The sequence below is a fragment of the Salvelinus alpinus genome, chromosome 4, assembly GCF_045679555.1.
Source record: "Salvelinus alpinus chromosome 4, SLU_Salpinus.1, whole genome shotgun sequence".
NCBI classification, from domain to species: domain Eukaryota; kingdom Metazoa; phylum Chordata; class Actinopteri; order Salmoniformes; family Salmonidae; genus Salvelinus; species Salvelinus alpinus.
This window is the reverse complement of record NC_092089.1, coordinates 2,176,604-2,188,680: the sequence shown is the minus strand read 5'-3', so window position 1 is coordinate 2,188,680 and position 12,077 is coordinate 2,176,604. Positions and strand designations below refer to the sequence as shown.

Genomic DNA, 12,077 nt, shown 5'->3' with positions numbered 1-12,077 from the left:
AAAATGGCTTAAGGACAACAAAGGCAAGGTATTGGAGTGGCCATCACAAAGCCCTGACCTCAATCCTATAGAACATTTGTGGGCAGAACTGAAAAAGTGTGTGTGAGCAAGGAGGCCTACAAACCTGACTCTGTTACACCAGCTCTGTCAGGAGAAATGGACCAAAATTCACCTAACTTATTCTGGGAAGCTTGTGGAAGGCTACCTGAAACGTTTGACCCAAGTTAAACAATTTAAAAGGCAATGCTACCAAATACTAATTGAGTGTATGTAAACTTCTGACCCACTGGGAATGTGATGAAAGAAATAAAAGCTGAAATAAATCATTCTCTACTATTATTCTGACATTTCACATTCTTAAAATAAAGGGGTGATCCTAACTGACCTAAGTCAGGGAATGTTTACCTGGATTAAATGTCAGGAATTGTAAAAAACTGAGTTTAAATGCATTTGGCTAAGGTGTATGTAAACTTCCGACTTCAACTGTATATATACACAGTAGTCCATACAGGAGTCAGGATAAGCTTTCTGACTCAGTCACATTTGACATTGGCAGCCAATCACAGCGAGTGGCCAAAAGCATATTTCCTGGTTACCAGCCAATAGCGAGGCTCTGTCAAAACAATGGGCCCTTTTGCTGTTTCTTGATGCCTGAGGAAGGAATTCGCTGAGCACACCTTTATTACTGTCATACACTTTCCTGGAAACTGCTGAATAACATACTTCCATTAAACCATTAACTCTGTTGGATAGCAGAGCATTGTAAAGCTGGCCCCACACACACACACACACACAAACACCTAGTTCATGCAGTGCCAGAGCTAAACTGGGACAGAGCAACAACCCATTCTCTCAAGTGGAACACCCACACTGGCCAAGCTTATCTAGGCTAGACCTTTGATAGGGCCCTATAAAATCTGTAGAATTAAAAAATATATATTATAATTTCAACTTTATTTAACCAGGTAGGCCAGTTATTTACAACTGCAACCTGGCCAAGATAAAGCAAAGCAGTGCAACAAACAACAGAGTTACACATAGGATAAACAAAAGTACAGTCAATAACACAATAGAAAATCTATATACAGTGTGTGCAAATGGAGTAAGGAGGTAAGGCAATAAATAGGCCATAGTAGCAGAGCAATTACAATTTAGCAAATTAACACTGTTAATTGTGGGTTACATTAAAGATGTAACCCACAAATGTTGGCTTAGGTTTTTTTTGTCAAACTAACAATGTCTTACTGTATTTAAATTATTTTATTTGATTTCAACTAACTTATGTTTTAATTCAATTAAGTTTATGTATGATTTGTATGATTTGACATGTTTTCTTATTTTTCTTACAAGTTTTATCCTGTTTAGCATATAACAAATGCTTGGAAAGATCAGATGTTGGACCTAAGCAAATGTATAAATACTTCTCTACACATATAGAATTTTTTAAATTAATTAATAAATAAAAAACTTCAGCTCTTAAATTCTTCTGTACAAGACTCCATTGGAATATAATATCAATGTACAAAACATCACTTAAAAAAACCTTTGTAGTTTAATTAAACCGCTGGATAGATGTGCAGATGATGATGTGCAAGTAGAAATACTGGTGTGCAAAAGAGCAAAAAGTAAATAAAAACAATATGGGGATGAGGTAGGTAGTTAGGTGATTGATTCCGTTTATGTTTTCCCCCCAAATTCCGTTTTTTTCCCCAGGTTTCTGTTTCCCCCTGTTTTTTCCGGTTCACTCTCAAAATTGCACTTTTTTAATAGAAAAACCAAATAAATCAGAGGTCTGGGATTTTTTGGTGGAAATTAGGATTTTTGGGTGTAGATAACCTTTAATTCCAGTGAGCACCTAAGGTTTTTTGTAGCCACATGTGATGGTAGAGTTTACAAAACAAATACACACTGGATTGATGAAATAATCCTGATATCATTCTGCCAGGTCAGCATAGAATACTTAGTAGTTAACATGTAATTGAGAAGTTTTTTGGGAGCCTTTCCATCTACCAGAAGACTGTTTTCATTAGCATCATCGCTAACCACTACACAAAGTGGTAGCTGCACGCACCTCACATACACAGACAGGGGTATTCTGGAATGGGAGACAGATGGTGAAACCCCAAGTTTCACAAGAGAAATCCAAGTATTTAGAACACTTTAGTTTCAGTGAGCGTGAGTTAACCTTGGCAAGGGAACACTCACCTTTACCCAGGCCAGAACGCTAACCTTTACCACTGTGGCGAAAGGCACTGTGCATGAGTCAAACAGTGTGAGTGAGTGAGACAGACAGAGACAGAGGACAACCAGAAAAAGAGAGCTAGACCTTTAAAAACAGAGTATGCACACACACACACATTTCAGCTTGTTTCATAAAGGAGCTTGGCTAACAGCTTAACGGTGACTTGGTACCAACACTAAACAAATGTCTGGTCTGGCAGGTTATGTAAACAACAGTAATGTGTGCTAATGGCTAACAAGGATACTTTAGCCATACTTCATCACTGAAATAACTAGCAGCTCAGTCTAGTAGTCACTTACAGCAAGAGGAACAATTAATTTCATCAACTCAAGACACACACCTTCCTCATCTCTCTGCTATTACACTATCTACTTACTCCTGTGTCGTATACGTGCACACGCACCCACGCAAGCACACCCTCTCACACACACCCCCTGTCAGAAACCCTGTCTCACACACACCCCCCTCTCACAAACCCTGTCTCACACACACCCCCCCTCTCACAAACCCTGTCTCACACACCCCCCCTCTCACAAACCCTGTCTCACACCCCCCCCTCTCACAAACCCTGTCTCACCCCCCCCCCCTCTCACAAACCCTGTCTCACACCCCCCCTCTCACAAACCCTGTCTCACACCCTCCTCCTCTCACAAACCCTGTCTCACAACCCCCCTCTCTCATAAACCCTGTCTCACAACCCCCCTCTCTCATAAACCCTGTCTCACACCCCCACCCTCACACACCCCTCTCACAAACCCTGTCTCACACACATACATATCCCCTCTCACAAACCTTCTCACTCACAAACCCTCTCACAAACCCCCCCCTCTCATCTACATGTCCTCTTGTGGCAGACACTTGTCTCTGTGATAAGGGGAGTGGTGTCTGATCATTGGCCCTTAATTAAGACTGAAAGGGTGTGCCCCTCCCCCATACCGTACATACACATCCTTTACCCTTACATAGACACACCCACACTTACCCCGTCCCCCAACCATGCTCTCCCCCCACTCCTCATCTCCCCAGGCTGGATGATTATTCAGGTAACAGACACAGTGACACACAGAGGGTCAGACAGATACAGACTACTACAGATTCTCTATCTAGGTCGCCCAAAAATATCACTTACCAAACTAGTTGCAACAAACATTTTAAGTTTCACTGTAGTGGGTCTTTTAAGGGTAGTGAAAATATGCGCGTTCCCCCAACACAGAGGTCGGGGAGAGGGAGGTATTTAAATGGTGCATCACTTCCTGTCCCAGTGTTCCATCCTTCTTTAGGGGTACCAGCTGTGCTCACTCTGAAGAGCTCCCCTGGGAGACTGGCACGCACACACACACACACACACACACACACACACCTCGCCATTCTGATCCAATAAATCTCTGGTGACATCATCCTTATACAGGCTACAGCCCTCTGAAAAAAGTGCATCGCAAAAACACACACACGCATGTAGGAAGAGAAATGTTGTGTTTCAGCAGCCCTGTTAAACCAGTCGTTCTCTCAGTAACTGGCTCTCGGTCGGTCTGTCTGTGTGCCATATGGAGGATAAAGGCATCAAAGGGAGTTTTTCCTGATGCTAAGATCTACCACCAACTAGCCCAAGCAACAGCAGCCAGAGCAGCAGGGCGCGTGTGAGACAGACATTATGGGTGTGAGAGGTAGAGCCAGTGTGTATCATTATGTTTGTGTGAGTGTGTGTAGAGGTTATTGATCAGACCCTGCTGTGAGGTAGAGGGAGTTGGACATCATCACTGAGCCATAATAATGGCAGGAGGACAGTAGCATCCTCTGTCTGTGGCTACTAGCGGTTCTGATGGAGGGCTACTGCTATCAAAGGTCAACTGGTTGTGCTTATGGTATCCATGGTCAGTGGTTATTAAACTGTCAGATCTGGTCCTAGATACTGTTAACTCCTGGTGTGTGTACCGGTTCAACCCCTGCTGATGATTTCTCCCCCCGCTCAACGCAAACACACAAAAATGTAATAGGATAGGAATAATCCACCACAACATCTTTAACATAACCTACCAAATTCTCTCTTTAAAATATCCTGATCAATATTCCAGTACAGTAAATGAGTAGGCAGAGATTACAGTAGAGAGAGTATAATCCCCTCAACTCTGCAGGAGAGGAGAGAGGGGGGCTTTCTTTGATACCATTACAACCTTTCAAACTCCTCCTTGGCGCACTAGGAAACTAGTGTTCTGTGTTCTACGAAAATAAATCCTTTGAGTCATCTCATTAATATTTTGGGGATTCCCCATCTCTCTCCATTTCTGCTCTTATTAGGTCTATTTATCGTACACTCTCCATTTCCTTCATCGCTTCCTGGTTTTGTGTGTATAAAGACGTGGGGAATCGAGCATGATAGACTACTTTGTTTTCGAAGAGGTCTTGTTTCAGAATAAGGGGTGCTGGTGTTGTTCTGTCTCTCTGTGGCATGGCGCCCCAATCTGGGTTAGGGTGGAGAAACTCGCAGAAAACATACTCAGGTACTGTGTGGATTTATATGAAACCTTCACTTTCAGTGACACAAACAATGGAAACTGATTTGAAGGTATGTTTGAAGCGTTTCATTCCAAAACACTATTTATCCATTTTCAGAAATGTTGGTAAATTATATTTATTTTGGTTTAAAGAACTTCTGACAGACATGTTTGTTTGAAACTTATCACTAAATTGTGTCTCTCTGAAATGAAACGATCACATCTAGTTTTAAAACAAGATATATCCACCTCACTCACTGAGAAAAAAGTAGCACTGCAAGGTTTTACACAGTCTGTGACAAATATATATACACTGCTCAAAAAAATAAAGGGAACACTTAAACAACACAATGTTACTCCAAGTCAATCACACTTCTGTGAAATCAAACTGTCCACTTAGGAAGCAACACTGATTGACAATACATTTCACATGCTGTTGTGCAAATGGAATAGACAACAGGTGGAAATTATAGGCAATTAGCAAGACACCCCCAATAAAGGAGTGGTTCTGCAGGTGGTGACCACAGACCAATTCTCAGTTCCTATGCTTCCTGGCTGATGTTTTGATCACTTTTGAATGCTGGCGGTGCTTTCACTCTAGTGGTAGCATGAGACGGAGTCTACAACCCACACAAGTGGCTCAGGTAGTGCAGCTCATCCAGGATGGCACATCAATGCGAGCTGTGGCAAGAAGGTTTGCTGTGTCTGTCAGCGTAGTGTCCAGAGCATGGAGGCGCTACCAGGAGACAGGCCAGTACATCAGGAGACGTGGAGGAGGCCGTAGGAGGGCAACAACCCAGCAGCAGGACCGCTACATCCGCCTTTGTGCAAGGAGGAGCACTGCCAGAGCCCTGCAAAATGACCTCCAGCAGGCCACAAATGTGCATGTGTCTGCTCAAACAGTCAGAAACAGACTCCATGAGGGTGGTATGAGGGCCCGACGTCCACAGGTGGGGGTTGTGCTTACAGCCCAACACCGTGCATGACGTTTGGCATTTGCCAGAGAACACCAAGATTGGCAAATTCGCCACTGGCGCCCTGTGCTCTTCACAGATGAAGATGATCTCGCCATCACGGTTGACAACTCCATTGTGTCCTCCTCCCAGAGTGCTAAGAACCTTGGCGTGATCCTGGACAACACCCTGTCGTTCTCAACTAACATCAAGGCGGTGACCCGTTCCTGTAGGTTCATGCTCTACAACATTTGCAGAGTACGACCCTGCCTCACACAGGAAGGGGCGCAGGTCCTAACCCAGGCACTTGTCATCTCCCGTCTGGATTACTGCAACTCGCTGTTGGCTGGGCTCCCTGCCTGTGCCATTAAACCCCTACAACTCATCCAGAACGCCGCAGCCCGTCTGGTGTTCAACCTTCCCAAGTTCTCTCACGTCACCCCGCTCCTCCGCTCTCTCCACTGGCTTCCAGTTGAAGCTCGCATTCGCTACAAGACCATGGTGCTTGCCTACGGAGCTGTGAGGGGAACGGCACCTCCGTACCTTCAGGCTCTGATCAGGCCCTACACCCAAACAAGGGCACTGCGTTCATCCACCTCTGGCCTGCTCGCCTCCCTACCTCTGAGGAAGTACAGTTCCCGCTCAGCCCAGTCAAAACTGTTCGCTGCTCTGGCACCCCAATGGTGGAACAAACTCCCTCACGACGCCAGGTCAGCGGAGTCAATCACCACCTTCCGGAGACACCTGAAACACCACCTCTTTAAGGAATACCTAGGATAGGATAAAGTAATCCTTCTACCCCCCCCCCCCCCCCTTAAAAGAGTTAGATGCACTATTGTAAAGTGGTTGTTCCACTGGATATCATAAGGTGAATGCACCAATTTGTAAGTCGCTCTGGATAAGAGCGTCTGCTAAATGACTTAAATGTAATGTAAATGTAAAGCAGGTTCACAAGCACATGTGACAGACGTGACAGAGTCTGGAGACGCCGTGGAGAACGTTCTGCTGCCTGCAACATCCTCCAGCATGACCGGTTTGGCGGTGGGTCAGTCATGGTGTGAGGTGGCATTTCTTTGGGGGGCCGCACAGCCCTCCATGTGCTCGCCAGGGGTAGCCTGACTGCCATTAGGTACCGAGATGAGATCCTCAGACCCCTTGTGAGACCATATGCTGGTGCAGTTGGCCCTGGGTTCCTCCTAATGCAAGACAATGCTAGACCTCATGTGGCTGGAGTGTGTCAGCAGTTCCTGCAAGAGGAAGGCATTGATGCTATGGACTGGCCCGCCCGTTCCCCAGACCTGAATCCAATTGAGCACATCTGGGACATCATGTCTCGCTCCATCCACCAACGCCACGTTGCACCACAGACTGTCCAGGAGTTGGCGGATGCTTTAGTCCAGGTCTGGGAGGAGATCCCTCAGGAGACCATCCGCCACCTCATCAGGAGGACGCCCAGGAGTTGTAGGGAGGTCATACAGGCACGTGGAGGCCACACACTCTACTGAGCCTCATTTTGACTTGTTTTAAGGACATTACATCAAAGTTGGATCAGCCTGTAGTGTGGTTTTCCACTTTAATTTTGAGTGTGACTCCAAATCCAGACCTCCATGGGTTGATACATTTGATTTCCATTGATAATTTTGGTGCGATTTTGTTGTCAGCACATTCAACTATGTAAAGAAAAAAGTATTTAATAAGAATATTTCATTCATTCAGATCTAGGATGTGTTATTTTAGTGTTCCCTTTATTTTTTTGAGCAGTGTATATATATATTTTTTTTAAATCAGACCCACTGCAGTCAAAAACTTTTCCTGTGTTTTGTATTACATTTCCAAACTATAAAAGTTGGAATAATATTGTGAAATTGTGAAAAATATGATAGTGCCATTTTAGTGTAAGAGCTGTTTGAAAAAAAACATCAGCCTGTTTTGGTGGAATGGAGTTTCGGGCTGCCTGATGACATCACCAGGCGGTACATTACTTGATAGACCAATAATAAAGTTATTAACAGCTAGTTTTCAGTTTCTCCTTCCCCACTCAGACCACTCCCAGATAGTCCTAGCTCAATTATTGCTTAAGAAATTGCTCTTCGCTAAAAAACTATTTTTGTTAATTGTTTACCATTATAATGGAAAACAATCACAGTAAGATAGAAATAAAAACGGCTGCATTGGACATTTAATAAAGAATTGTACAAATAATACATTTGTGACAACACACACATATATATATATACATACATACATACACACACACACTTAACAATGTATCAATACAATAATATGAGATCTGGGCTCTGGTCAAAAGTAGTGCACTATATAGGGAATAGGGTGCCATTTGGGACTAGACCTAACTCTAACCAAACACTACAGCATGAGGCTAATTCATCATGTTTTGAATTCACATGTTAAATATACAGGATACAAACATTGTAATGGATATATAGTGGATATATGGATATATAGCTTTTTCCAACAAAACCATTTGTAATACACATTCAAATTTATGAAAAAAAAATCTGAGGACAGTAATATCTTACACACACATAAATAATAATAATTGATTAAACTTTTAAGTGCTTTTCATTGCAAAGAGAATCTCAAAGCACTTGTTAAGCAAAATAAACAACAAAATGTAATGTAAAAATAAATTTAGGCTACAACAGTAGCTAGATCAGTTGGATCAAGTCGGAGTGCTTCTTCAAGCCTCCAGCAGATGGGCCGCGGCGGGCATGAGAGGATTTAGAAGCTCTGCTAGATGGTCAGCAGAGGTGCTGGTCGGAGGTGGTGGTCATGTCAGCATCTCCAAGGACAGGCAGCTCGATGTCATCAGGGCATCTCCTCGCCTTCAACTTCTCTGCTAACTAGCATTACCTAGTTTGTTGACAACACTGATTTTCATCAAGTTACAGGCAGGAATCCAATTCATGATATCAATACTTGATTTGCTCACATTTAGCTATTGAAAAATACACATGTTGTAAAATAAAATACATACAAAACAATGAAATATGTACATCAGAAATAGAGGATGGACTAAAAACAAACAAAATATAACTATTGTAAAATAGATTGTGTCTGTAAAATGTGTATAAGATGTATAAACTGAAGGTAGAAGCCTAAGTGTTTATTAGTTTACTCCAATTGGGGGAAGGGTGGTAGGGTTTGCGGGAAAAATAAAGGTATATTCTTTAAAAAGTATGTATATCTATATAGGTATGTGTATGTATATATGTGTATGTATATGGATATATATATATTTACCCAAAAAATATATGGGGGATTGGAAATGATGCAGACAATTACATTGATGGAAGCAACAATCTTTCTGCAATATTAAGCTGATCCACCCCTTAAAAAAACAAAAAAAATAATTAAATTAAAAAACAATGAAATATGTACAGAATTTCCAAATAATATAGCTACTGTTACGATGATAGCTAAGCTATAATATCTATTTTGTGACAGAAAAATACAATTTAAAAAATGTAATTTGAAGGTATAGAACAGACACTACTTTATTCAGTGTTTCACCGAGTGCTTTCTTCAAAAAAATCACATATCTTATTCTGTCCCTCTTAATCCAATAATTAGGTCATTGATTTCGTTCTGACAGAAACACATATATGTATTACAAAATGATAGATCTGGTGGAAAACTGTTGCAGCAATCCCTCAACCAATACGGGTGTTGTGCTAGTGCATGTGTGTATAAAGTACTGTTATAGTAGTCTCTGTGCACAAGCCCCGAGGATAAGCAGAGTGCTGCATTGCAGTGTCATATGCATAGGCACACACACAAACAGACTCTTCAACATGATTTGGTCTTCCTGGCACCCTGTCCTCTAGCCCTGGCTGCAGTGAGTCTGTTCCCAGTTGTAGTGTATTATGGGTTGCAGAAATTAGAGTTGGATCTATAATTATGTGTCTGTCTGCATCCATGTTGCTAACTATGTGTCGTCTGTCTGCCTCCATATATATAGCTAGCTATGTGTCGTCTGTCTGCCTCCATATATATAGCTAGCTATACGTGAGGAGAGGAGCGAAGAGAAGGAGCCCTCAGTATCAACAAGAGCCCCAGGGAGGGTCTGAAGGTTAGACTGGGTCAGAGAGAGAGAGAGAGACAAACAGAGAGAGACAAACAGAGGGGTGGGGGGGTCAATCAAAATACTGAGTTGAGATGCTCAGAAGGCATCAATCATTTTCGCTACGGAACTTAATACGCACCTACGTCATGTGTTGACATCACGTGATAGTTGGGGACACTTAATATTTAGTTACACAGACAGACAGGGACACACAAATTAGTCTAATAAATTACTGTTTGGTTAGGGTCTCACAAAACTACGCGCACACACTCAGTCACAGCAATATGATTAACAAACAAAATTAGAATGAAAACTGATGCAGCAACACACAGAGCTGCACAGTTCTCCAAACAAAGTAGTGTGTGTGAGAGAATAAGTGAGTGAGTACATGAGAGAAACAGATGCGGCTAGTCTTGGAAGCACTCTTCTCTTTAAAAAAGCGAAGCTTTGGAGTGGCTGAATGAAATACATCTGCAGCGATTCTAACTACGCTTTACAGTGTGTGTGTATTGCCATTTCACTCATGTCTGTAACAATGAATAAAACCACAGAATGATACAAATAGGTTCGCTGGGCCCAGCCTAAACCATTTCCAGCACTGCCCCCAATTCAGCTCCATCTCAGCAGGAGGCTGTGAAGGAAGAGGCAGTGAAGCAAAAGCCACCTGTCATATACTGCCTTTCACTCATTTATGAGAGATGGTGGTGTGTGTGAGATTCCTCCTCCCACTCACATCTGCAGCATCTAGCTTATAATCATGTCTGGAGGAATCTACTGCATACGTGGTCAAATCCATACACAAAATGCATGAACATTCTCTCTCTCGTGGAATACTGCTGGTCTGAAAACAATCCATTACACAATGATACATTGCATCAAAAAAACATGCTCAAATTACGTTTCCACCTCATCTGAATAAGGACAAGTAAAACATGTTTTAGCTAAGGCTTGCACCAAAATTATCCATTACAATTGAGAGGCTGCAGAAGAACTTAGCATCAACTAACGTTAGCTACAGTATCTAACTAGCTAACGTTAGCTAGCCTCTTGCCAACAGCATGCAATATCAGCTAGGTCTAGCTAGGTAAGATGGTGCGGTGTTTTTGTTTCAGTTGAGGACACGTTGTGAGACACAGAAGCACTTCAAACCATTCAAATGATATAATACCTTGGCTAAATGAAACATGAACAACCACAGAGAGTTAACGGATGTATACAGTTTCATGGCTGAAAAAGCCTGCCAAATTAACGTTAACGTTATATAACTAGCCAATTGAAAAGCTAACTAACGTTGCTAGATAACTATCTAAAGTTAGCACATAATAAGCCATCAACGCCAAGTTATCGCTAGCTATACAAGTAGCTAGCTAGCAAGACGAACATATTGGGCATAACATCTCACAAGTACTTTGAATAAAACGAACCATTTGTATCAACTACCTACCTTTTAGAGCGTTGTCATCTTGCAGGGTTTTGGTTACCGCTTTCCACACATTGCATCCCAAAAGACAGAGAACTATCGCTGCGGTCCTGCTCAAAACCCCGACCCTCATCATTGCGGATGTCACACACAAAAATTGTTCAAATAAATATAAAATATTGGCTGGCTACATCAATGTATTGTAAAACACACACATGTACATCGGGCAAGACTCCATATTTTGTAGGATTAGCGTCCCCTCTATTTTCCCCTTCAGTATGTTCAGTTCTTCATCCCACTCCTCCTGCTGCTCGGTCGTTCTTCTTCTTCTTTTTTTTAAAGAAAGAAAGTCACTAAAGCCAGGGCGGCCCCACGTTAACTATTCCGACACCAGACGCTCCCCCAACAGGCGCCTAGCAGAATCATGTGTGGGGTTTGACCGCCATCTTCAGGCGACTCACTGAAGTGGTTGTCTGACCACCGCAAGTTAACACATGTTGAAGAGTTGACTGCTTTATGATGATAGTCTGTATTTGTTTTTAATTAACCATAATAACTCACCCAAACATTTTTGATCTGAAACAATAATGATGAAAAACGCCATTTAACCAGAGATGTAATTCCTACTTGCTACTAAAAACTATACTGTCCACTAGCACTGAGCAATTACTGCTTTTTGAGGTCGGTTCGGTTTCAGTTCGATTATTAATACACCACGTTTTTCGATTACGATTTCGATAGATTTATCAAACATGAAATGCACTATGCATTATATGGGTTGAATGTTGTAACAACACAGAATAAAACAATTAATACAAGTCCCATGATGGTAGTGACTGCCAATTAATGCTATTTAGCCCTCATTTATTGACATTACTTTAAT

The 12,077-nt window shown here is 42.2% G+C and overlaps 1 protein-coding gene across 1 annotated transcript in view; it reads right to left on the bottom strand.

The window, feature by feature from the left end:
- Window positions 1-11,539, bottom strand: part of LOC139572723 (protein FAM171A1-like) — an 82,814-nt gene extending 71,275 nt beyond the window's left edge. Inside the window, exon 1 of the mRNA XM_071395434.1 lies at window positions 11,219-11,539. Coding sequence (XP_071251535.1) covers window positions 11,219-11,330 — 112 coding nt within the window. The 5' untranslated portion in view covers window positions 11,331-11,539. The remainder of the gene's footprint in view (window positions 1-11,218) is intronic.
- Window positions 11,540-12,077: the final 538 nt, after the last annotated feature.